At 42.7% G+C, this 27706-nt stretch overlaps 1 protein-coding gene across 5 annotated transcripts in view; it reads left to right on the top strand.

The window, feature by feature from the left end:
* The window catches only part of PPFIA2 (PTPRF interacting protein alpha 2), a 677602-nt gene that overhangs the window by 401336 nt on the left and 248560 nt on the right, over window positions 1-27706 (top strand). For all 5 annotated transcript variants that reach the window (XM_044979837.1, XM_044979845.1, XM_044979876.1 and 2 more), the window contains one exon: window positions 23793-23957. In XM_044979837.1, the coding sequence (XP_044835772.1) occupies window positions 23793-23957 (165 nt within the window). The remainder of the gene's footprint in view (window positions 1-23792; window positions 23958-27706) is intronic.

Here is a 27706-nt window from a genome sequence, read left to right as displayed (position 1 = left end):
TATTTGTTTTCCACTTACCAATAGTCTCATTGTCTTAAGTGGGACCAATAGTATAGGTAAGATGTGTGGATATGGCCCATAGAATCATGTGGAACTGTTTTCAAACAAGTGAGAGGAATATCTTCTCCATGTAAGAGCTCTAGAGTGGACTGGATGGAGAGAGAAAATCTACTTAGATTTCAATGTACTCGCATGCTTGAGAATATTGTTGTACTGTGCCTAATCTATGCTTTATCAATGCCTGCATTATGTTTAAGCACTGTATAATAGTCTGGTCTTAAGTGTTTATGGAATTGCTATTCAGAATTTACAAATAATTAAAATATTAAAAATGGATCATAAACTATGAAAAATGTGCTTTCCTATTGAAACACGTATTTCTCTTTGTCGTATGTAAAAAGTACAAAATGTATATTATCTGAGTATATTTATGAAACATATATTTCATTATTTTACAAAGAATGTTATCTCTACATAAGCTACACAAATAGAATTGAAAGCTACTCTGAAATTCTAGTAATTAGCATGTTATAAATCATGAAGCAGCTTGTTTTGGGATAATTCTTGGTTTTGTTTTTATACATTGTGGATGAACAAAGCATTCCTTCCATCTCTCCAGAGGAAGGAGAAGGAAATTATGCATTGGTACAGTTCATGGAGGCTTTAATTACTAATTAGTTAGAACAGGAGAAAAAAACCTACACAACAAAACAGGAACATTTGCTCTTTCATAACTGTGTAACCAGCATCATATATGTTGAATCTTCCATACATTTATTGCATCATTTTAAAAGTACACTGAAAGCCAGATGCTCACTTAGTGTAAGTTTGAATAACTATATTTGATTTCAGTGGAAATAAACCATTCTGCACATATTCTACACCAATTGAGGATCTGGCCCTAAGTATCTAGATCCAAAATTAGTGGTATAAAAACAAGCATCCTACCACAAAAGATTGGATAAAATGATTACATTTTTAACTTTAACTGACAGTGTAGTACATTCGGATTTAATCATTCTCTTGCGTTGTGTTAGTGCAGGAATGCCAGAAAGTAAATCTGATTAGAAACTTACCCATTACTCCTTATGGTGCACTGACTCTCTGTGCAATACTAGATCTAATTTTAAGATCCTGATCTGCAAGATCCTCAGAAGACTGGAGGAACCAACTAGGGGCAGAGCTCTTCTTGATCTGCTGCTCACAAACAGAGAAGAGTTAGTAGGGGAAGCAAAAGTGGATCGGAACCTGGGAGGCAGTGACCATGAGATGATCGAGTTCAGGATCCTGACACAAGGAAGAAAGGAGAGCAGCAGAATACAGACCCTGGACTTCAGAAAAGCAGACTTTGACTCCCTCAGGGAGCTGATGGGCAGGATCCCCTGGGAGAATAACATGAGGGGGAAAGGAGTCCAGGAGAGCTGGCTGTATTTTAAAGAATCCTTATTGAGGATGCAGGAAAAAAAACATCCCGATGTGTAGAAAGAATAGTAAATATGGCAGGCAACCAGCTTGGCTTAACAATGAAATCCTTGCTGATCTTAAACGCAAAAAAGAAGCTTACAAGTAGTGGAAGATTGGACAAATGACCAGGGAAGAGTATAAAAATATTGCTCAGGCATGCAGGAGTGAAATCAGGAAGGCCAAATCACACTTGGAGTTGCAGCTAGCAAGAGATGTTAAGAGTAACAAGAAAGGTTTCTTCAGGTATGTTAGCAACAAGAAGAAAGACAAGGAAAGTGTGGGCCCCTTACAGAATGAGGGAGGCAACCTAGTGACAAAGGATGTGGAAAAAGCTAATGTACTCAATGCTTTTTTTGCCCCTGTCTTCACAAACAAGGTCAGCTCCCAGACTGCTGCACTGGGCAGCACAGTATGGGCAGCAGGTGACCAGCCCTCTGTGGAGAAAGAAGTGGTTTGGGACTATTTAGAAAAACTGGATGAGCACAAGTCCATGGGGCTGGATGCGCTGCATCCGAGGGTGCTAAATGTGATTGCAGATGTATGTGCTGGATGTGATTGCAGAGCCACTGGCCATTATCTTTGAAAACTCATGGTGATCGGGGAAGGTCCCGGATGATTGGAAAAAGGCTAATGTAGTGCCCATTTTTAAAAAAGGGAAGAAGGAGGATCTGGGGAACTACAGGCCAGTCAGCCTCACCTCAGTCCCTGGAAAAATCATGGAGCAGGTCCTCAAGGAATCAATTCTGAAGCACTTAGAGGAGAGGAAAGTGATCAGGAACAGTCAGCATGGATTTACAAAAGGGCAAGTCATGCCTGACTAACCTAATTGCCTTCTGTGACAAGATAACTGGCTCTGTGGATGAGGGGAAAGCAGTGGATGTGTTATTCCTTGACTTTAGCAAAGCTTTTGATACGGTCTCCCACAGTATTCTTGCCAGCAAGTTAAAGAAGTATGGGCTGGATGAATGGACTATAAGGTGGATAGAAAGCTGGCTAGATCGTCGGGCTCAACAGGTAGTGATCAACGTCGCCATGTCTAGTTGGCAGCCGGTTTCAAGCGGAGTGCCCCAAGGGTCGGTCCTGGGGCCGTTTTTGTTCAATATCTTCATTAATGATCTGGAGGATGGCGTGGACTGCACTCTCAGCAAGTTTGCAGATGACACTAAACTTGGAGGAGTGGTAGATATGCTGGAGGGTAGGGATAGGATACAGAGGAACCTAGACAAATTAGAGGCTTGGGCCAAAAGAAACCTGATGAGGTTCAGCAAGGACAAGTGCAGAGTCCTGCACTTAGGACGGAAGAATCCCATTCACTGTTACAGACTAGGGACCGAATGGCTAGGAAGCAGTTCTGCATAAAAGGACCTAGGAGTTACAGTGGATGAAAAGCTGGATATGAGTCAACAGTGTGCCCTTGTTGCCAAGAAGGCTAACAGCATTTTGGTTTGTATAAGTAGGGGCATTGCCAGCAGATCGAGGGATATGATCATTCCCCTCTATTTGACATTGGTGAGTCCTCATCTGGAGTACTGTGTCCAGTTTTGGGCTCCACACTACAAGAAGGATGTGGAAAAATTGGAAAGAGTCCAGCGGAGGGCAACAAAAATGATTAGGGAGCTGGAGCACATGACTTATGAGGAGAGGCTGAGGGAACTGGGATTGTTTAGTCTGGAGAAAAGAAGAATGAGGGGGGATTTGATAGCTGCTTTCAACTACCTGAAAGGGGGTTCCAAAGAGGATGGATCTAGACTGTTCTCAGTGGTACCTGATGTCAGAACAAGGAGTAATGGTCTCAAGATGCAGTGGGGGAGGTTTAGGTTGGATATTAAGAAAAACTTTTTCACTAGGAGGGTGGTGAACACTGGAATGGGTTACCTAGGGAGGTGGTGGAATCTCCTTCCTTAGAGGTTTTTAAGGTCAGGCTTGACAAAGCCCTGGCTAGGATGATTTAGTTGGGATTGGTCCTGCTTTGAGCAGGGGGTTGGACTAGATGACTTCCTGAGGTCCCTTCCAACCCTGATATTCTATGATTCTATGATTCTAAGATAGAACCCAGGCTGTGTCAGGGACCATCTCTCTTTATGATCATGAACTAATTGACACCACCAGTCATCAGGAGCTGATGGAGTCAACAGCACTGAAATGGGAGGCTCTTAGGAACAGGAGATTGGACCACATTGATGTTTTGCCTGGGTCTGGTAATCTCCCTTCCTGTAGATACTAGTAAAATCATGGATCTCACTATGTGCAGTGTAAGTTGTAAAACACATCCAGCAACAGCTTTCATTTTATCAGTATCCCAGATACCTTAAATTTTCTTCCATAAAGATAAAAGGACAAGAAGGAGGGAAAGTAAACAGGAAGGAGCAAATAAAATAGTGTGGAACTCTAGAAATGTAGGGCTGGAAGGGCCCTCGAGAAGTTATCTAGTCCAGCTCTCTGCACTGAGACAGGACCAAGTACACCTAGGCATCCCTGACAGGTGTTTGTCTAACCTGTTCTAAGAAACCTCTAGTGACAGGGATTCAACAATCTCCCTTGGAAGCCTATTCCATTGCTTAACTATCCTTATAGTTGGAACGTTTTCTCTAATATCTAACCTACATCTCCCTTGCTGCAAATTACGCTGATTACTTCTTGTCCTATCTTCAGTGGCGTTGGAGAACGATTGATCACCATCCTCTTTATAACAGCACTTAACATATTTGAAGACTCTTATCAGGTCCCCTCCACCCTTCCAGTCTTCTTTTTCTCAAGACTAAAAATGACCAAGTTTTTTTTAATGTTTCCTCATAGGTCAGGTTTTCTAAATCTTTTATCATTTTTGTTGGTTTCATCTGAACTCTTTAGTTTGTACAGCTCTTTCTTAAGCTGTGGCACCCAGAAATGGCGATGGGACTCCAGTTGCTCCACAGGACCCAGGGCCAATGGGACTTACCTGGAGAAAGGAGCATCCACTGGTCAGGTTGTCGGTCCACTAGCTGTTGGTGCCGCCTCCTGCCCAGCATGGTCTGAGACCCCCATGCTCCCCGGCCTCCTCATTTGAATAATGGTGGGGCCCAGGGGGGGAAGGGCAGGGGGATCTGCATGTGCAGCAGGATCCCACCAGTGCTGTCCCAGGCCCAGCAGAGGCCCGAGAGCCCAGGAGACAGGGGTTGCGCCATGGGGAAACCCAGCTGTCCATGGTGCATGGCAGCCAGAAACCCCTGGGTCTGCCTCCAAGCCTCCCCCTACTACTCCCCCCCCCACCCGCTAGCTCCACCAAGTGGTACAAGCCTCTGGTGGGAGGAGGTGGGGCTGGAGCGGAACCACAGAGGCTGAGGACTCCTCTCCGCACCCATCACTTGCAGGAGCCCTCAGGCAGCCAGTTGGCCAAGAGGAGCAAGTGGGAGGGGGCCAGGGGCAGGGAGAAGACAACCCTAGGTCTGGCCGAGAGGAATGGGGGGTGAGGGACTGGGCCAGGTGGAGAGGAACCAGCGCTGTGTCCACTTGGCTGCAGTGTGCAGGTGGAGTGCTGGACCGGATCAGCGCACGGCACCTTCTTTGGCAGGTTGCCCTGGGACACCCGCCCAGGCTGCCCTCCCCAAAGGTCGGCCCTGTTTGTCAAGGTCATTTTGAATTCTAATCCTGCCTTCCAAAGTGCTTGCAACCCTCCGACCGTGATGTCATCTGCAAATTTTATAAGCATACTCTCCTCTTCATTATCCAAGTCATTAATAAATATTGAATAGTTCCAGACCCAGGACTGGCCCCTGAGAAACCCACTAGATACGTCATCCCAGTTTGACAGCAAACCATTGATAACTATTTTTTGGGTATGGTCTTTCAACCACTTGTGCACCCACCTTATAGTAATTTCATCTAGACTGCATTTCTCTGGTGTGCATATGAGAATGTCATGTTGGACTGTGTCAAAAGGCTTATTAAAATCAAGATATATCACGTCTACAGCTTCCCCGCCTCCACCTCCATCCAGGAGGTCAATAACCCTGTCAAAGAAGGAAATTAGATTGGTTTGGCATGATTTGTTTTTGATAAATCCATGTTGGCTATTCCTTATAACCCTATTATCTTCTAGGTGCTTACAGTTTGATTGTGCAATAATTTGTTCCAGTATCTTTCCAGGTATCCAATTTAGGCTGATTAGTCTGTAAACCCCTTAGTCCTCTTTGTTTCCTTTTTTAAAGATAGGTGTTATGTTTGCCCTCCTCCAGTCCTCTGGGTTCTGACCTGTCCATGAGTTTTCAAAGATAATCACTAATGGTTCAAAGAATGTTTCAGCTAGTTTATTAAATACCCTAGGATGCATTTAATCAGACCCTGCTGACTTGAATACATATAACTTATCTAAATATTTCTTAAACTGATCTTCTCTGTTTTGGCTTGCATTCCTTTCCCCTTGTTAATGTTAATTGTGTTAAGTATCTGGTCACAGTTACTTGACTGAAGCAAAATAGGCATTACACACTTCAGCCTTCTTGATGTTGTCTGTTAGTTGCTCTCCTTCCTTGCTAAGTAGAGAACCTACATTTCCCTTCATCTGTCTCTTGCTCCCAATGTATTTATTGCCTTTTATAGTTCTCATTAAGTGTAACTAATTTTATGCCTTAGCCTTTTGGATTTTGTCCCTACATGCTTGTGCTCATCTTATTTTGTTCTCATCTTAGCAATTTCTCCATGTTTCTACCTTTTTGTATGATTCTTTTTTTATTTTTCAGGTCATTAAAGAACTCCTGATGGAGCCATCTTGGCCTCCTACTATTTTTCCTATCTTTCCTTCGCATCAGGATAGTTTGCTGTTGCCCCTTAATATTAGGTCTTTGAGAAATGGCCAATTCTTCTGAATTCCATTTTCCCTTAGATTTTCTTCCCATGGGACCTTACTTACCAGTTCTCTGAGTTTGTTAAAGTCTACTTTGTTGAAGCCCATTGTCCTTATTCTGCTGGTCTCACTCCTTTCCTATCACTTTCATCCAAACTGCCTTCAATCTTCAGATTCACAACCAATTCCTCTCTGTGTATGAGAAGCAAGTCTACAGTGTCCATTTCCTTGGTTACTTCATCCACCTTCTGAAACAAAAAGTTGTCCCCAATACATTCCAAGAACTTACTGGATATTTTTAGTTTTGCCATATTGTTTTTCCAACAGATGTCTGGGTAGTTATAGTCTTCCATTATTACCAAGTCCTGTGTTTTGGATATTTCAGTTCTAAAAATGCCTCATCATCTTGATTTGGTGGTCTATGTAGACCACTAACATGACATTATCCCTCTTTCCCTCCCCATGTCTTCACCCAGAAACTCTCAACTATTCTACCTCTCTACCTGGGAACAAATGTATATATTCTTGATGTAGAATGCAACAGTTGTTTCCTTTTCCCCTTGCCTGCCTTTCCTGAACAAGCTACCCCTCTATACCGCTATTCCAGTCATGAGATTTGTCCCACGAAGTGTCTGTGATGCCAATTAAGTAATAATTTAGCCTATGTACTAATATTTCCAGTTCTTCCTGTTTATTGCCCATGCTCCTTGCACATAGGTATAGACATCTAAGATGTTGAGCAGATTCCCCCACTGTCATCCCGCTTGTTGCTCTATGACCCTGTTGTAATTTTCCATGTCCTCCTCCCAAGATCTTGCCCTCTATTTAGGTCACCTTTTTTATGCTCACCGGTGGGCTTTTGTCACAAGCCACAAAGGGAGGAATGGAGAATGCAGTCTTTCAGACCATGTATTTAATTATGTAATCTTCATTAAACCTCAAACACAAATGATGGATGCATTATAAACTTGTTCATGTAGCACCAGGTTAAGAAGGCAAGAGCCTCCGTGGGAAGGAGAAGAGGAGGGGGCACTGGTGGCTCATCTTGTGTCTACCTGCCACTACTATGGCAGGTGGAGATGGTCTTTTGTCACATATAATGAGATTGGAAGCACTTCTGTGACTGCTTGACATTATGATTTTGTAGTGAGCTCAGCACCATCATTGCATGTGTAGCTCATGTGGCTACACATGCTGCCCTCTTGCTGTTTTATGCCTCTTGTTTGCAAATCACACTAATGTGCTCAGTATAATGAGATGTGTGAGATAATGACATCATACTGCATAACACAGTACTATATTAAATTGAAACACAAGAGGAAAGAGACAGCAAATGGAGCAGTCCTAGACCTCAGAATCCCTTAATAATTACCCTTTGGTGGTGGTTCTCCTCCCCCTTCCCACCCCGGTTCTTCTACCAAAAGTAAGAGTCTGTGTTACATAGCACAGACTGAAAATAGATATTTAGGGGTCTGATGCCAAAATTATATTCATAAAATTAGCCCAGATGCTCTAGGGGTGATCCCAGCAATTACAGGCTGGTAAGCCTAATTTCAGTACCAGGAAAACTGGTTGAAACTATAGTAAAGAAAAGAATTATCAAATATATAACTGAACATTGTTACCTCGGTTCCCCTAAAAACCAAACCAGGGTCACACTTTGTATTAGTTTTCTTACAATGCCGCTGTTAGGTCAGATAGAAAAGAGATGGAGCTTATTCATACACGCACACATTCACTGCATTCATACCCTCATGCACCCACACACTTACACAGGCAGAGAGTTACCAGAGACAGCATGGAGGCCGAGAAGCCGAAGCATGGTAGATCTGGTGTGTCTGTTTGCGGTCACGAATCCAGGCTGCTGAGAGGATCAAGAAGCAGGGGCTTGTGTGCATGCCTTCTTCCACTTATTTTGGAACTGGGCGGCTCCTGTCACGTACACTGAGTTTCCTTTCTGTGTCAGTCACCAAGAAGCATTCCCAGACCAGTTCCTTTCATGCATACCAGGTTCTTCTTTTCTTTTCAGCATTTCATGACCGCCTTCTCAGGGCAGATTATATCAGACATACCTGTCTCCTTGCAGTTCCTCTCCGCCCAGTCCCACATACACTCCCTTGTTCACACTCCCTCGTTCACACTCTCTCTGAGGGATGGGATATTACAAAGCTTGGAAGTTCATACAAGTGGCAACCTGAAAAGGCCACAGAGCTTGCAAAGATTACAAAACTTAAAAGGTTATGCTAATAATAACTGAAGTTAAAAAGTCTGCAAAAAGGTTGCAGAACTTAATGATACAAGTTACAGATCTTACAATTGCATTTGAGCGGAGGCTTTACATAACAAACATAATTTGTGGGGGAAGAGTCAACATGGTTTTTATAAAGGGAAATCATGCTTCGCCAATCTACTAGACTTCTTTGAGGGGGTCAACAAGTATATGGACAAGGGGGATCCAGTGGATGTAGTGTACTTAGATTTTTCAGAAAACCTTTGACAAGGTCCCTCACCAAAGGCTCTTAAGCAGAGTAAACTGTCATTGGATAAAGGAAGGTCCTCTCATGGATCAGTAACTGGTTAAAAGATAGGAAACAAAGGGTAGGAATAAATGGTGAGTTTTCAGAATAGGGAGAGGTAAACACTGGTGTCCTCCAAGGTCTGTATTGGGATGGGACCGGTACATTTCAGAATGTTCATAAATGATCTGGAAACAGGGTAAACAGTGAGGTGGCAAAACTTGCAGATGATACAAAACTACTCAAGATAGTTAAGTCCAAAGCAGACTGCGAAGAGTTACAAAGGGATCTCACCAAACTGGATGACTGGGCAACAAAATGGCAGATGAAATTCAGTGTTGATATATGCAAAGTAATACACATAATCCCAACTATACATACAAAATGATGGGGTCTAAATTAGCTGTTACTACTCAAGAAAGAGATCTTGGAGTCATTGTGGATAGTTCTCTGAAAACATCCACTCAATGTGCAGCGGCAGTCAAAAAAAAGCTAACAGAATGTTAGTATCAATTAGGAAAGGACTAGATAATAAGACAGAAAATATAATGCACTATATAAATCCAAGGTACTCCCACATCTTGAATACTGTGTGCAGATGTGGTTTCCCCATCTCAGAAAAGATATATTGGAATAGGTAAAGTACAGAAAAGGGCAAGAGAAATTATTAGGGGTTTGGAACAGCTTCCATATGAGGAGAGATTAATAAGAGTGGGAGGAGAAGCTCAGAGTTCCTGATTTAGATCTTATCTACATGGCAGTTTTGTAGCATTGGTCTGGAAGTATTTCTTCACACAACACAAGTCAACCTGTGGAACTCTTTGCCAGAGGATGTTGTGAAGGCCAAGACTATAACAGGGTTAAAAAAAGAACTAAATACATTCATAGAGGCTAGGTCCATCAATGGCTATTAGCCAGTATGAGCAGGGATGATGTTCCTAGCCTCTGGGTATGTCTACACTATGGGATTATTCCAATTTTACAGAAATCGATTTTTGGAAACAGATTGTATAAAGTTGAGTGCATGCGGCCACACTAAGCACATTAATTCGGCGGTGTGCATCCATGTACCGAGGCTAGCGTCGAGTTCCGGAGTGTTGCAGTGTGGGTAGCTATACCATAGCTATCCCATAGTTCCCACAGTCTCCCCCGCCCATTGGAATTCTGGGTTGAGATCCCAATGTCTGATGGGGCCAAAAATTTGTCGTGGCTGGTTATGGGTAAATGTCGTCAGTCAATCCTCCCTCTGTGAAAGCAACAGCAGACCATCATTTCGCACCCTTTTCCCTGGATTGCCTGGGCAGACGCCATAGCACGACAACCATGGAGCCCGTTCAGCCTTTTTTCACTGTCACTGTATGTCTACTAGATGCTGCTGACAGACACGGTACTGCAGTGCTACACAGCAGCATCCCCTTGCCTTTGCAAGTTAGCAAAGATGATTACCAGCCATACTGTACCGTCTGCTGCTTTGCAAGTTGACAAACACGGTTAGCAGTCATACTGTACCGTCTGCTGCTGTCATTGGTGCTCCTGGCCGGCCTCGGTGAGGTCGGTTGAGCGCGCCTGGACAAAAATGGGAATGACTCCCCAGGTCATTCTCTTCTTTAAGTTTTGTCTAATGGAGAGTCAGTCCTGCCTAGAATATCAGGCAAGGCTACTAAAGAACCAGAGAGGCAAACGGCCACTCCGGGTCAGAGCCCCAGACATGCCACAGAAATGATGAGCTGCATGCCATTCTAGGGGGTGCCCCCTGCAACAATCCCACCCGTTCCCTCCTCCTCCACCCCTCCTGGGCTACCGTGGCAGTTATCCCCCCATTTGTGTGATGAAGTAATAAAGAATGCATGACTAAGAAACAATACTGACTTTATTGCCTCTGCAAGCAGAGATCAAAGGCGGGAGGGGAGAGCAGTTGGCTTACAGCGAAGTAGAGTGAACCACCATTCTGCACTTGCTCAGCCTATAGCTGAAAATTGGAATCTGTGATAAGCACTGAGAAGCACAGGCAGGACTGAATCTCCATTTGTGTGTGGGCCTTTGGTTGACACTGGTAAAATACAAAATGTCCCAGGATATGTATGTTGGGGGACAGTTCTAAACGGCAGCTTAATTTTTTTATTTGCAGCAAAATGTAGAGGTCTAAGTATCTGATTGTGAGCCCTGGTAGCAAGGGGTAGGCTGGGGTAGGCGCGGCCGCGTGGTGCTGCTGACTGGGAGAGCAGCCTGAGGCAGAAGCCTCCAGCTGCCATGATATTCCAGGCAGGACTGAATCTCCATTAAACAAAACTTAAAGAAGAGAATGACCTGGAGTCATTCCCATTTTTGCCCAGGTGCCCCCGGCCAACCTCACCGAGGCCAGCCAGTAGCACCCATGGGATGACAATGAAGGATACCAGTCCTACTGTACCGTCTGCCATCCGCAAGGCAAGGCAAGGGGATGCTGCTGTGTAGCGCTGCAGCACCGTGTCTGCCAGCAGCATCCAGTAGACATACGATGACATTGAAAAAAGGCGAGAAACGATTTTTTCCCCTTTGCTTTCACAGGGGGTGGGGTGGGGGTGACGACATATACCCTGAACCACCACAATGTTTTTGACCCTTCAGGCTTTGGGAGCTCAGCCCAGAATTCAAATGGTTTTCGGAGAGTGCAGGAACTGTGGGATAGCTACAGTCGTCAGTCTCCCCTCCCTCCATGAGCATCCATTTGATTCTTTGGCTTTCTGGTACGCTTGTCTCAGCTCCTTAAGTTTCACACAGCAGTGTGTTGAGTCCCTGTTGTGGCTTCTGTCCATCATGGCCTTGGAGATTTTTTCAAATGTTTTGGCATTTCATCTTTTAGAATGGAGTTCTGATAGAACAGCTTCATCTCCCCATACAGAGATCAGATTCGACATCTCCTGTACAGTCCATGCTGGCGCTCTTTTTTGATTCTGGGACTGCATGGTCACCTGTGCTGAGCAGCGCTCCACGCTGGGCAAACAGGAAATAAAATTCAAAAGTTCGTGGGGCTTTTCCTGTCTACCTGGCCAGTGCATCCGAGTTCAGATTGCTGTCCAGAGCAGTCACAATGGTGCACTGTGGGATAGCTCCCGGCAGGGCCGGCTCCAGACCCCAGCGTGCCAAGCGCACGCTTGGGGTGGCGTCCCGCGGAAGGGCAGCAGGCGGCTCCGGTGGACCTCCCGGAGGCATGCCTGCGGAGGGTCCGCTGGTCCCGCGGCTCCGGTGGACCTCCTGCAGACGTGCCTGTGGAGGGTCCACTGGTCCCGCGGCTCCGGTGGAGCATCTGCAGGCGTGCCTGCGGGAGGTCCACCGGAGCCGCGGGACCGGCGACCAGCAGAGCACCCCCTCGCGGCGTGCCACCCTGCTTGGGGCGGCGCAAATCCTAGAGCCGCCCCTGGCTCCCGGAGGCTAATACTGTCGAATTGTGGCCACACTAAACCTAATTTGAAATGGCAATGTCAATTTCAGCGCTACTCCCCTCGTTGGGGAGGGTTACAGATACTGGTATTAAGAGCCCTTTATATTGATAAAAAGGGCTTTGTTGTGTGGACGAGTGCAGGGTTAATTCGATTTAACGCTGCTAAATTCGACATAAACTCGTAGTGTAGACCAGGCCTCTGTTTGCCAGAAGCTGGGAATGGGTGGCAGGGGATGGATCACTTGATGATTACCTGTTCTGTTCATTCCCTCTAAGGCACCTGGCATTGGCCACTGTCGGAAGATAGGATACTGGGTTAGATGGATCTTTGTTCTGACTCAGTATGGCTGTTCTTCTTATAACTTATTTTTAAGATTAGGTTGTTACAAACTTGTTTGCACACTTTCTGAATATTAGACATAGCTACAAGTATGTTATAGCCAGGTGCTTGAGAATATAATATACTATATAAAATATTCAGCCTGGTTAAGGAAATTGCATGAGGTTTCTGCTTTCTGTCACCAAGGACAAGTAAATGTCAGGAAGATAAACCATGTTTATTATCCCTCAGGGTGTTATACAAACTCAGATAAGCTGCATTTTAAACTTTACCTTGCTTTAACATTATACTATTTTCTTCTGTGCTATGTTTAAAATATGTATTTCTTATTGAAATTTGTGCTTTGGAATCAAAGTTAATTGGTATGGCATACAGATGATAACTCTAAGGCTCTTGGGTCAAGATAATGTCTTGTCTAGACCAGAACACCTCCCTCTGGTATAAATACCAGATACGGATTACCTTATCTCAGGAAGACAAACCATTGAAAATTTTCATGTTTTTTGAAGAGACTTGACTGTGAAAATGAATATAGTGTTGTGTTATCAGAGCAATAAATCTAGGTAAACCCACACAAAGAATCCATTTCACAGATATTGTCCCAAAAGACCATTCTTGTCTGCCACATTGTTCAATATAGTCTTTTGGACATCCTGATCCACAGTAATACATACATTGCATTTAATACAATGGACTCCAAAGATACTTAAACTTAATTCAATTTTTTTAAGGTTATAGCAGGAAATTGCCACATCTATCACAGTAGTATTCCTTGGTAAACTTTGTATTGTGTTGGTCTTCCATCCTTATATGTTGGTACCAAGAAAACCACCTAAACCAAACCAGTACTGGTGGAGGCAATATCCTCATTTCTGATCTTGTCTTGTCACCTAATATGGAGCAGTTGACGAAGACAATGAAAATTGAAAATGTCAATTTTCCACTTTTCAGCCTTTCTCAGCACCCATGTTTCACTGCCCATAAAATAAAATTGGTATAATCATAGTTCCATAGATCTGTAGCTGCACTGCAATTTTGATGTTACGACATCCTCACAGAGGCCACAGAAGGGCCCAAAACATTGCGCAGTTGCCTGCTATACGAGTGTCTACATCTTTCGAGCATCTTCCAGCACTGTCCAGGACCCTTCCCAAGTATTTGAAAGTTGCCATGTGCTCAACATCAATAGATACATGGCATGGTTCTCTATTTCCACATGAGTTTGGCCAGGTTGTGTTCTGTCACCATCATTGAATATTGGCATTGATTGGCTGACGGAAAAGCTTGAGGAGGCAGCTGTTGGTGGTGTTTAGCAGAACACCATTCTGCTTCAATATCTCCAATATGCCAGTGACATTGTCTAGGTGGCTCAGTTTAGTGAATTGCTGATGGCCAATCTGGTCTGGTTATGAATCCAGATACAACTATCTCCCTGGCCATTGCCGTCAACAAGCCTCCAACTCCAGATTACGACCAATTTAGTATTAACCTGTCCAGATGGTAACTAATTTATATAATATACTGCAAAAATAAGAGCAGAACTCATTGTATTAGTCTTTTATGCTGCTTTCAAAGAGTATATATCTCAGTATCTTTAGGTTAATGGTCTTTTCTGGACATTATCAAACAACTACTTATCTGCAACTAAATATTTTCATAAAACTTTGCTATATGTCAGGCCTTTGTGATTTACTATAAAATACTATAAAATAACAGTATTTACGACAACTTCCATAGGATTCAGATATTTAGAAAATGCTGGAACACATATTGATACTGGATACATTTATATTCAAATAGTCATTTTAACAACATAGGGTAGAAAGTACCTAAGTTAACTTTCAATAGGAATTGCACTCCTCAATAACAAAGTTGCTTTTGAAAATCCAGTCCCACCCGTATTAAACAAATTTGCCAAATCAAATAAAAAAGCAAGATGCACAAGTTTCTGAGGGTACGTCTACACTACGGGATTATTCCGAATTTGCATAAACCGGTTTTGTAAAACAGAATTTATAAAATCGGGTGGAACGCGGCCATACTAAGCACATTAAATCGGTGGTGTGCGTCCATGGTCCGTGGCTAGCGTCGATTTCTGGAGCGTTGCACTGTGGGTAGCTATTCCCTAGCTATCCCATAGTTCCCGCAGCCTCCCCCGCCCCTTGGAACTTCCGGGTTGAGATCCCAGTGCCTGATGGGGCAAAAATCATTGTCGCGGGTGGTTCTGGGTAAATGTCATCAGTCACTCCTTCGTCTGGGAAAGCAACGGCAGACAAGTATTTCGCGCCTTTTTCCCCTGGATTGCCCTGGCAGATGCCATAGCATGGCAATCATGGAGCTTTTTTTGCCGTTTGTGACTCTCACCGTATGTGTACTAGATGCCGCTCACAGAGGCGATTCAGCAGCGCTACACAGAAGCATGCTTTTGCTTTTGCATGACAGCAGAGATGGTTACTAGCCATATTGCACCATCCAAACCCTTCCATAAATTGGAACTGAGGATGATCATGGCTACCAGTCCTTTTGTACCATTTGCTGCTAGTGCCCCTGGTCAATCAGCCAGGGGCGCAAAAGCCAAGAGTGGTTACTAGCCATATTGCACCTTCCATCGTTTTGTACCATTGGCTGCTGTCATAAGTGCCCCTGGCCGATCAGCCAGGGGCGCAAAAGCAAAAATTGGGAATGACTCCCTGAGTCAATCCCTCCTTTTTGGTATCTAAAAATAGAATCAGTGCTGCCTAATATAGGCAAGTGTGCTAGAGAACCACCTGCTCTGTGTCAGAGCCCGCAGAAATTATTATCTGTATGCTATTCACAGGGGGTGCTCCTGTAACAACCCCACCTGTTGATTCCGTTCTTCCCCCAGCCTTTCTTGGCTACCGTAGCATTGTCCCCCCACTTGTGTGATGAATTAATAAAGAATGCAGGAATAAGACACACTGACTTGTTAGTGAGAAATGAGTGGAAGGCAGCCTCCAGCTGCTATGATAGTCCAGACAGGACATTAAGCAGTGTGTAGGAGAGAAGCCCAGCATCCCACTGCTAGTCCAGGGGCAACTGAATCTTTTCTTTACACATGAAGGGTGGGGGCTGATGGAGCTCAGCCCCCTGTTGCTATGATGAGGATGGTTACCAGCCATATTGCACCATCCATCCACCAGAAAAAATTAGGGCCAATAGGCTGATGACGAGGACGGTTACCAGTCCTTTTGTACCATCAGCTGAGGCTGATGATGAGGATGGATTTCCATCCTTTTGTACCATCAGCCGCCCATGGCGGGGGGGGGAGCAAGGATGTTGGTGTTGAGTGCTGCACTATCGCGTCTATCTGCAGCATTCAGTAAAGATAGGGTGACATGTAAAAGAGTCAGAGGATTGTTTTACCTTTCGCTTCTGGGGGTGGGTGGGGGGTGGGTGAGTAGATTGCCAAGCTATGCCCTGACCCGTGGGCACTGTGTTTGACCCTAGAAGCATTTGGAGCTCAGCCAAGAATGCAAATAATTTTAGGAGGCTGCAGGAACTGTGGGATAGCTTCAGTCCTCCAGTCCATGCGCATCCATTTGATTCTTTGGCTTTCCGTTACGCTTGTCACGCTGCAGTGCGCTGAGTCCCTGCTATGGCGTCTGTCTGGAGATTTTTAAAAAAGGATTCTGAATTTCATCTTCTGTAACGGAGCGCTGATAGAACGGATAGAACGGATTTGCCTGCCCTTACAGCGATCACATCCGCATGGTCCATGCGGGAGCTCTTTTTTTTATTTTGATTTCGGACTGCATCGCCACCCGTGCTGATCGGAGCTCCACGCTGGGCAAACAGGAAATATTCAAAAGTTCGCGGGGCTTTTCCTGTTTACCTGACCACTGCATCCGAGTTCAGATTGCGGTCCAGAGCGGTCACTGGTGCACTGTGGGATAGCTCCCGGAGGCCAATACCGTCGATCAGCGTCCACACTAACCCTAATCCGATATGTTAATACCGATACTAGCGTTACTCCTCTCGTTAGGGAGGAGTACAGAAACCGGTTTAAAGAGCCATTAAAATCGATATAAGGTGCCTCCTAGTGTGGACGGTTTTGGCGTTAAATCGGTTTTACGCTCCTAAAACCGATTTAAACGCCTAGTGTAGACCAGGCCTGAGAGGACTTAGGAGGAGTTGCTTCAGGCAGAGTGTGTGTGTTTTAGTGCTATTTAATCAAATCAATTACATACCTGTCAGCTTTTCAGAACAAAAGCTGTTGAAAATATACATGAAATGCATTGTACAATTCTTGCTCTTTCCTGATTTAATGTGAATAGTTAAACTATCATTAGATCACTGCTTCAAAACAATTAATCAACCACATTTTGTAATAAATTAAATAAATAAAAAAATAATAACTTTATTTTCTTTCTTCTTTCCCTGAACTCCACTTTCTCTTGATGCATCTTTCCTTCTGTCTTAAGGATCCATGTTTCTTCAAAGTGTATTTTTTCCTCCTCTTTTCACCCCATCCATTTTCCTCCATCATTATCTTTTTTTTCCTATATTTCCTTTTCTTCTAGTTTTCTATGCCTCTGTCCACTTTCCTCCAGTTTTTTCTCTTGATTTTCCCCTTGAGTCCTCTGTCTCTCATCCTGTTGCTCAAGGTGTGTATTATCCTGTTGTTGCTGTTTTGACAATTTAGTAAAATGGCCTATTGGAATTAAAAAAGAAATATTCTATAAATAAATAGTAGAGAGAATTTTTTTAATTCACTAAAGCCCAGCTCCTGCAAAGCCTACAACCTGTGAGTAACCCCATTGATTTCAGTGTATTGACTAAAGCCTCAAACCTTCAAAACACATTCACGTGTTCAAATTTATGCAGTTAATTGGCCAGCTCATAATGCATAAAATAACTGTGCACTTGTCTAAGCTCAGTCCACATGTCGTTGCTGACCTATGTAAATGAGTAGGTTCCCTGGTTAAGTCCGTAATTCAGCTAACTTTACTAACTTTAAGCATATATTTCTGTTCCATGAAAATCAAGCACATGTATTAGTGCCTTGCTGTATTTGGGGCCTTAATTGTCTGCACAATATATGAAGAAAATTATGGAAAGCCTAGAAATGCTCTCTCCATACATGTGGCTTTTGTTTTTATTAGACTTTTTAAAAGGTGCTTAGTTCATTCTTAAATGTGTGGGGTTGGGATTTGTTTGTTTTTTAAAATAGCAAAGAGATCTTTTCACTTTGTGGTCGCCAGAACTCAGGATTTCTAAACACACCATGCTAATTCAACTGTTTACCTTGCTAACACTGTGGGGTTTAAAGTGTAGCTCTACTAGCAATAGATAATAATGAATTCCATCTTGGGGATCTTATGACACACAAATGATCAGAGTAAAATTCATTTGTACTTTTTAGATTCTTTATCATGCATTGGAAAAAACTGTTTTTCTAATAGAAAAATCGTAGCAACAATTTGATACTTTGCCTGGATACATTCAGACTTCTTGCTGCAGCAGCAGAACTCCATTTTCTTTTCTTTGCCATGCAGCTATCCCAGTGGCAGTTCTAATGGCGGCGCAGCATGACACAGTGTGAAAGAACAGACTGTCTGCAGCACCTCTTGACGCTGATTAAAGTGAACCTTTAATTACCATTTAAAAAAAATTCTAAAGCTGTTCTTAACAGACCGGTTATGCTGTGATTCTAAGACCAGCTCTTTTGCAAAACTGTTGTGACATGAAATCTTACTATATTCTGCTGACATGTGCTTCAGGAATGTAACTCTGTGGAATATATAGATCTTCATGTTTGAATCAAGTAACCATGTATCTAGGGTTACCAACTTTCTACTTGCACAAAACCAAACACCCTTGCCCCGCCCCTGCCCTGCTCCTCCTTTGAGGCCCTGCCCCTGCCATGCCTCTTATCCAAGGCCCTGCCCCCACTCATTCCATCCCTCCTCCCTCTGTCGCTCGCTCTCCCCACCCTCACTTACTCACTTGCCCATTTTCATTAGGCTGGCTAAGGGGGTTGGGGTGCAGGAGGGGGTGAGGGCTCCGGCTGGGAGTGCAGTCTCTGGGTTGGGGCCAAGGATGATAGGTTTGGGGTGCAGGAGGGGGCTCTGGGCTGAGGGGTGGAGCTGAGGGGTTTGGAGTATGGGAGGGGGCTCTGGGCTGAGGCGGGGGTTGGGGTGTGGGAGTGGGTATGGGCTCTGGCCTGGGGGTGTGGGTTCTGGGGTGGAGCTGTAAAAGAGGGGTTCAGGATGCGGGAGGGCACTCTGGGCTGGGGCTGAGGGGTTTGGAGGGCAGGAGGGGGATCAGGGCTGGGGCAGGGGAGTGGGGTGCAGAGGGGTGAGGTTCCAGCTGGGGATGCAGGCTCTGGGGTGGGGCTGGGGATGAGGGGTTTGGGGTGCAGAAGGGTGCTTTGGGCTGGGTCCAATGGGTTTGGAGGGTGGGAGGCAAGGGGATCAGGATGGGGGCAAGGGGTTGGGACATGGGAGAGGGTAAGGGGTGCGATTACACAAGCAGCTCCCAGAAGCAGCGGCATGTCCCCCTTCCAGCTCCTATGCGGCAACATGGCCAGGTGGCTCTGCGCGCTGCCTCATCTGCAGGCACCGCCGCTGCACCTCCCATTGGTTCCCTGGCTGCACCTATGTATTGGAGCCAGAGAGGGGACATGCCACTGCTTCTGGGAGCTGCGCAGAGCCACGGCAGGCAGGGAACCTACCTTAGCCCATCTGCGCTGCTGACCAGACTTTTAACCTCCGGGTCAGCAGTGATGACTGGAGCTGCCAGGGTCCCTTTTTGTCCGGGTGATCTAGTAAAAAACTGGACACTCGGCAACCCTACAGGTATCATTGTGCACAATGGAACATGGGATAAATTTTCATGACCCTTTATTGGTTGACAATAAAATGTATGTTACAGATATGGCATGTTTTATGGTTAAGGAGACATTTGGGGAAGATACAGTGTGGTTAACTGGTTTGATTCTCAACACACACTAATACTGAAAACATTAGAAACATAAGGCTTCTGTTCACATTGTTGTATATTTCTGCTTTGATAATGGATTATACTTAGTTGAACATTTGTGGCCACATTTTCAAAAGACCTCAGAAAACAGCTTACATCAAGTTTTCAAGAGCTGTGCTCCCATTTAGACTCCTATATGAAGTGGCGTGCTCCACGGACGGTGGCAGATCATTTTTTAAAATGGGCACTTCATGTAGGTGCCTAAGTGGGAACTGAGCTTTCTTAAAAATGTGGCTCCCAGTTGTGGGCACTGATTTCTTTTGAAAATGTGGCCCATGGTTTTAAGCTCTTTGTTAATGTATTAAATTTTTTTGTTTTTACTGCCATACAAATGTTCACATGAAATAAAACAAAACACTCTGAATGCTTGTTTACTTCCTAAAATTACAAGAAAGGAAAAAATGTATATGGAGAAAAATTTACATTTGCTCTACAGTATTCTCAGGGAAAATTCAGACAAGCTTGGGGCGGGAAGGGTAGAGGTTCAACTAGTTTTCATTACTTGTTATCAAATATGGCTAATAATCTTATGAAAGCTCAGCTTTTTGAAACCTTAGAAGAGTGAACAATATTAAAGATTGTTGGCATTTTGAATTGTTGAGTGTACTTGATATGGAACTAGTATAACTGAGTTTGAATCTGAATAACTCCACTTTAACAGCTCGGAAAAAGTGCTGCAGTCTGAGCTCTGAACCGGGTAGTATATAATTCTTATACATTACGATCTATTTTTGCAATTTCGGGCCATTATAAAAGATTTTAAGCAGAGGATAATTAACATGGCAGTTTGCTGCACCTCTGTACCTACCTGGATATGTAGCAGTTCATTCAAAACATATTTATTAAGAAGAAATGATCAACAAGTAGCCATTTGCCATGTATAGATGTAAATGGAGCTTCAGATTTGTCTCTAACTGAAAATCAAAAGACAAAAACACCTGATCTATCAAAGAAAAAGAAGAAAAGTGGTCAAGAGACAATGAGGAGCCTGCACTCTAGCTTAGACTCTCTCTTCACTTATTCAGGTGACTATAGGGTTCTGGTGGAACAACTGGGGTTAACAGACAGGGCTTTGGAGCTGTGCTCCAGCTCCAGGAAAAAACCTGCAGCTCCACTGCTCCGGAGCTGCTCTGCTCTCCAGCTCTGGGCTCCGCTCCAAAGCTCTGGGCTCCGCTCCAAAGCCCTGTTAACAACACAGGCAAAAGTGGGCCAGCTAGCTGAAGATTAGTGTTGGAATTTTTCGGTAGTCAGGAATATAAACTTAGAGGTGAAAAACCTAGGGTCCATTGTGAAATTTAGCCATTTGGTCATGCTGGAACACTTTGCAGAACCACTCTGCCCCAGAAAAAACAGAGGCGCATTCTTGTGCATAGGGATAAATAGAACAGGCAATCCTTGCAGTACCTTGAAGACAAATACTATGATTTACCTCCCCTAATCATATCCTAAACATTCCTTGCCACCCATGAACATCTACAATATCTATCTTAGGTACTTATGTGGTCCTCGTTGCCATGGTATCTGAGCACTTTGCACTCTTTTTTAATATTTATAGTCACATCCTCTTTTTTACAGATAGGAAACCGAGGCACTAAACTGCTAAGTGACTTGCCCAGGGCCACACCGGAAGTCTGTAGTGGAGCAGAAAATTGAACCCCCATTCTCCCATGGTCCAGGCTAGTACTCTAACCATTGGATGATCCTTTGGGAGTGTCATTTAATAAGGCCTTCAAGTCAGCCAACTTAACCCTGCCATAACCATTGTCTTTATAGATTGTGGGGGAAAAATATGGGACTCTCAGTAGGGAGTCAATTTCTATTGAAAAGCATAACTAAACTCATTGTTAAGCCAGAGAATGTGGACATGTCCTCTTGAGCATTCATGTGGCTAGCAAAATGCCAGTGTTCAGAATTAATGTCCAGAAAAATGAACAACTATTAACTGAAACACTTCCGTAATCAATACGGTAAGAACGGATGTTGAATGTTTGCAAGGAGTCTATAATTCCCCATGGTTCCTTCAACACTTATCTATGACGTCAGCTTATTTCTCTTTATATGATAAAATATGCAAAAGAATATTTTTCACAGATACATTAATTTCACAGATTTTATGATTTAGTGTGAGTGTATTTGAATATTTATCTGTCTCTTAAATGTCATTTTCTATTTTTTCAAATATTAGGGGGTCTATTTTTTACTATTATACATATTTAATCTTTAATGTTACCTTTAAGTTAAGGTTCTAGTTAACTAAATATTTTGTGTGTAATGATAACTGTGAAATGTAGGGTCAGATTGTTTAGACTCCAATAAAGTGATGCAGCAATGAAGAGTCATGGCCTGGAGATGCTCTCATTTAGCCCCACATTTAGGAAAGCAGTTAAGCACATGTTTAAGTGCAGTTCTGAATAGGAGTGAATTTAGGACTGTGCTCCTTGCTAATGTGAATCAGCATGGCCCCTCATCAGTCTTTCCTGGATGGGGCTCAAAACCTGTTTGCACCTTAAAGCTGCTTTCCAAACCTGTGTCAAAAAGCCTGCATCTGCTGTCCCTCAACTTGCGTTATATCAGCTAACAACCCAGTAGAGCAGTGGTGGACAACCTGCGGCCCGTCAGGGTAATCTGCTGGCGGGACGTGAGACAGTTTGTTTACATTGATAGTCCGCAGGCACGGCTGCCTGTAGCTCCCAGTGGCCGCAGTCCCGCAGCTCCCATTGGCCGGAAACAGTGACCCACAGCCACTAGGAGCTGCGGGCGGCCGTGCCTATGGTTGGTCAATGTAAACAAACTGTCTCGTGGCCCACCCGCGAATTACCCTGATGGGCCCTGTGTGGTCCGCGGGCGGCAGGTTGCCTACCACTGCAGTACAGCAAGCTCGTGCACATCTTTTCATATGGATTGCTTTTGTTAATCTGCTTTCTTAACTCCAGAATGGCAAAACATTTTCCCTTTTTCTTCAGCTGTGTGGTATTGCTAAAGTTCTTTATATATTAACCTCATGCAATCTCTTACACATGTGTTTGGTGAATGGTTGTAAACTACTGGCAGGATGTGTTTTTAAAGTACAGTAATGGTAAACATGAGTCATTCCCATTTTATTAAGGATACTGTAATTTCAGTATAGTGACATTGTCGTTATAGTTCAATTATGCTCTGGTTATGCTTCTGTCATACTTGTTATCATCACTCACTCATAAGACTGCAAAGTTAACTATATGACTGAGAATAAATATATGCAAACATATATGTAGTAAATAGATTTGTGTTCTGATAGTAGATGTATTAAGAACCACATCAAAGGAGTAATAAGTAAATCAGTCATGTAACTTTTAAGCTTCCAGTTATATGAATTAGATGTAATTGCATGTTGAAAAGGAATACTATTGTGATTATACTATAATTAAAGTATTCTTCTTATACAGTATGACTCTTGAAGTTAGCCATTCACTTTTAATATAAATACAACTAACCACTTACATGCTCAGATATTACAGGGATGGCATTGATATCCTTATACAAATAGATAGATTTTCAATATATCAGCAAAAAGATGTCCATAAAAATATGATTCTAACATTTTCTTCAGCTGAATGTAGGCTAGAAATTACAAAGAATGTACTTAGCAACATTTGTGGACATTGCACATTCCATAGCAAAAACAGTGAAATTAGAGCTTGCCATATTAACATGCACCATTAGCTATGCAACATGCATTTAGAATAAATACAGTGTTTTACAACTTTAATGAAAATACATTGCTTGTTTTTGCATTCTCTGTTAAGTAAGTTTTAGTATAAATTAAATACAAATTACAATTAGGTGTCTGATTTTCAGGCATTAATTATAGACTGCATTAGTTGGTTAGCTATATTAGTTATTTTTGTTATTAACATTCCATTGATTACTGTGACTAAAAAAATCATTTAAATAAATTAAGTGGATTTTAGACAGGCAACAATAAATCTGAGTAGAGCAATTTGTTGTTTTCAAATGTTCACAGCAGTTTTTAAAGAAGTTCTGAATAAAATTCCTTCTTTTATTTTCGATCATGTTCTCTGACTTGGAGTCAGAGAATGCTAGCAGTATCTCTAATAGAGTCTTAGGCTTCCTCAGCTAGGGAGGTTGCCAAAGTCATTGTCAGTTGGTAGCATGCAGTTTGTAATTATAATGCTTATGACATTTAGGTACAAATGAATGATGTCCCTTTATGTTTAAACCCAACAGCTGTTACTGGAGCATTTGGAGTGCCTTGTTTCAAGACATGAAAGGTCTCTGAGGATGACGGTAGTGAAACGGCAAGCACAGTCCCCCTCAGGAGTTTCCAGTGAAGTTGAAGTTCTCAAAGCACTGAAATCTTTGTTTGAGCACCATAAGGCTTTGGATGAAAAGGTACAATATGGAAAGAAGCTTACTCAGCAGGCTACCTCCTTGCTTTACCACACTTACGATACCGCAGAGCTGCAGTATTGTTTCTCAGTTCTTGGAGTGTACTGTACATACTGAAAGTAGGACATCCAAAGAAAATCTCTGACAAAGCATGACTAACAACTGAAATGTTCATATTTCATTTCTTAGCTTCATTCTGGGGGGTGAGTAAGGATTTTACATAAAAATTAGGGCATCAGAACTTATTTGTGGCCACTACTAGTTTTTGTTATAGAACACCTCTTTCCATTAAGCACTAAGCAAACATATCTCCCACACATGGAGATGCTAGTCTGTGTTGTGTATTTCAAGAAGCAAGTAATTGCTAAGAAAATATGGGCATCTCAAATTGCAATTCCCTGCTGCGGAATTGTGACTGAAGAGGTAGCAACATCAGTTCTCTCTCCTAACTAGACATTAGTATTTGACTTTTTAAAAAAGTTACTACATGTAATAGAGGTTTTGATCTGGAATGCCAGGGAATTTTTATAGTATTCAGTGTACAGATTTCTAAAATGTAAATGCACATCTGTTTTTGTGCAAGTCCTGCAAGAGTTTGAAAATACTCAGCACAAATTAATATTTGAGGAGCGGTAGTCCACAAAACTTTATGAATACATTAGTTATATTCATAGAATAGTATGTTTTTTCACTGTTGTTAGAAGTGTCGAACACTGCAGGTTATGTCTTTTCATATTGGATTTGACTAGCAGGTGCAATATTATGTTAAATTCACCTACACTTATTTAAAGTCTAGCCTAAAGTGTATCTGTGTTTAGCTAGCAATGAGTGATATTTTATTAAGGTAATCATTACTAAAATGCATTTTAAGGAGTGTATATAGATGTATTTATGTTTGTGTGTGTGTGTATCAATATGTAGTAGCTTCTCTTCACATCCGAAGAAGTGAGCTGCAGCTCACGAAAGCTCATGCTACAATAAATTTGTTAGTCTTTAAGGTGCCACAAATACTCCTGTTCTTTTTGCGGATACAGACTAACACGGCTGCTACTCTGAAACTTCTCTTAGCTGTTAGGTTTAGGTTTAGTGAGCTTTTGGCTGTAGCATAATTTGCATAAACGAGTATTGTCAGTAATATCCTTTGGAGATTAGTAGGGTTTATGATATTTTAAAGGCTGAAAAAAGTAAAAGCAGTAGAGGATTTCTGCTACACAGTAGTTTCTAGCATTTAGTTGTATAATAAATAAGTCCTGAGAACTGCCAGTAGTTTACAACCATACATACTATATACAGAAATTCAGCAAACATGTATGTCAGAGATTTCATGAGGTTAATATATAGAGAACTTTAGCTATATGAAGCAGCTGAAGAAAAAAGGGCTTATTTTGGGTTTAAATTGCAGCAAGGGCAGTTTAGATTGGACATTAGAAAAAACTTCCTAACTGTCAGGGTGGTTAAGCACTGAAATAAATTGCCTAGGGAGGAGGTGAAATCTCTGTCATTGGTGATTTTTAAGAGCAGGTTAGACAAACACCTGTCACAGTGGTCTAGATAATACTTAGTCCTGCCTTTAGTGCAGGGGACTGGACTAGAAGATTTCTCGAGGGCTCTTCCAGTCCTACAATTCTATGATTCCAGACCCTATACCTAGACGCTAGAAGTATCCCCTTTCCAAGGGTGTAATGCTTCTATTTCCACCTTGTCAGGGCTGCGAGTTAACTGAATTTAAGGTCATGGCATTTTAATGTATAGAAAAGGTGTGACTTGCTTATAGCTGAATCTTATAAATTTTGGGTGTAGGACAGGTCTAACTGGGGGTGGAGGGGAGAATTCCACATTTGGGGTATAGAAAAAGGAAACAGTTTTGTAACAGACTGATTTTTTTTTTAAAGAATGGTGGCTGCTTGACGCTATTCAGAGCAGAGGTATGGAATGTTAGGATTTGTCTACATGGGACATTAGTGTAAGGTAACCCAGAGTGTAAACCTAAACTGTATAAATCTACAGCCCACTAGATTGCCGTGAAATAACATCCTGCGTGGACCCTGCTATAGTGCACTAACAGTTCGACATCACACTGTGATATACTGCCATTTCAAAAGTCCTGCAGAACGTTTAGTGCACTGTAGCAGGGTCCACTGGGTGAATTAGTGTGAAGCAAGCTAGTGCTCTGTAAATTCAAACCCTGATTTGCCACATACTAACTTGCCTCATAGACAAGCCCTTAGAATAGTTTAGGAGAGAATAGATTGAAAATTGGAATTTCTGTACTGTGGGAAATTCTGATATTTTGACAGTTGTTTTAATCTCAAATAGGATGAAAAGCTGAAATATCAAAATTTTTCACACAATGAAAAGGTCAGAAACATTCACTTTGGAAATGTTTTGTTTCATTTCAACATCAAAACAAAACATTTAAACATTTTTGAAATGAAACATTTCATTTCAGTTTGTTGACCTAAGATTAAATGTTTTGTCCATGATGAACCACGGTAGCTCAGTCACAGGTTGAGACTGTGGTGAATCATCTGGCTCAGTAGCTGGGTCCATAAGAGAGAATGGGGGCATGAGGTTTCCTCACCTACAACTCCCATGAGGCACTGTAGTAGCTCAGAGGGATGCATAATGTCATCCCAAAACAAAATGTTTCATTTTGTTTTTTCTAGCAGAAAATTCTGCTGAAATCTGTCTTTTCCCATGGAAAATTCAGATTTAGATAAAACCTTATGTTACAATTGGAATATGTTTAATTCAACATTTTTGAGCAGCCCTGATTAGGAGGAGGTAGATTAGAAGGTAAAGGTGCATGAAAAATGTATCACATGTTTTTTTTCACATGGGTATTACCTCCATATATGTTAGCTGTATGTTCATGTCTCTATAGATATAGCCCTATATAAATACCAAACCAGTTTCTCTGATCTGGCCGAGGTATGCTTGGTAAAACATTGAGGGGGGAGTATAAAGGTGGCAATAAGCTACTTCTACCACGTATCCTGTATTGTCCTATTGCCATATTTCTTGCCAAAACAAGTTAGAGCTGAAAGCCATTCTGTCTTCCGCTGGCTGCCCACAGTTCCAAACGGCTTTTACACCATTTAGATATACGTGTAACATCCCTGCTCAAGTAATCTGTGATGATTGAACCTGTACGCCTGGATCTAAAATCATGAGCCTCTATCATTTGAGGTGAAAGGCTAAGCTAATTATTTCTAGGGCAATAGGAGCCTATAAACCTCTATCTGTGTTCTAACCTCTAGCACAGTGTTGTTATGGGTTACAGAGGAATGGCCCAGCCATACCCTTTCCCCCCCCCCCCCATCCACACTCCCTGCAATAGAGCAACACATAAACCAGCTGGGCAATACTAGTGAAAATGGCCCACAGTCTCCCCTCTGCTATATACAATCTTGTGCAACGGAGGGGAGAATCTGACCTTTGGACATTCAAACCTGTTTTATTTTGCAGGGAGAATGTCGGCCAGACAACACAAAGTTATTCCAAATGCTTTTGAGAAAGTACAACAGGGTCTTTGCCCAAGCAGACTGGCCTTAGTATTCTGACCAAAAATCCTACTCGGATGTGTGCATTCTGCCTAATTGAACATTTTCATTTGTAATATCAACTCTCACATGTTGACTTACAACACTAAAATACTGTTGTGTCGTGTTGCAACAGATTCTATCACGGTGGTGTGGTTGTGTTTCACTGGTGGGGGCAATGATTCCTACCTACACAGTATAACAGCCACT

Source organism: Mauremys mutica, chromosome 1 (genome assembly GCF_020497125.1).
Source record: "Mauremys mutica isolate MM-2020 ecotype Southern chromosome 1, ASM2049712v1, whole genome shotgun sequence".
NCBI classification, from domain to species: domain Eukaryota; kingdom Metazoa; phylum Chordata; order Testudines; family Geoemydidae; genus Mauremys; species Mauremys mutica.
The sequence above is the reverse complement of the archived record's forward strand: the minus strand, read 5'-3'. Positions and strand labels throughout refer to the sequence as shown.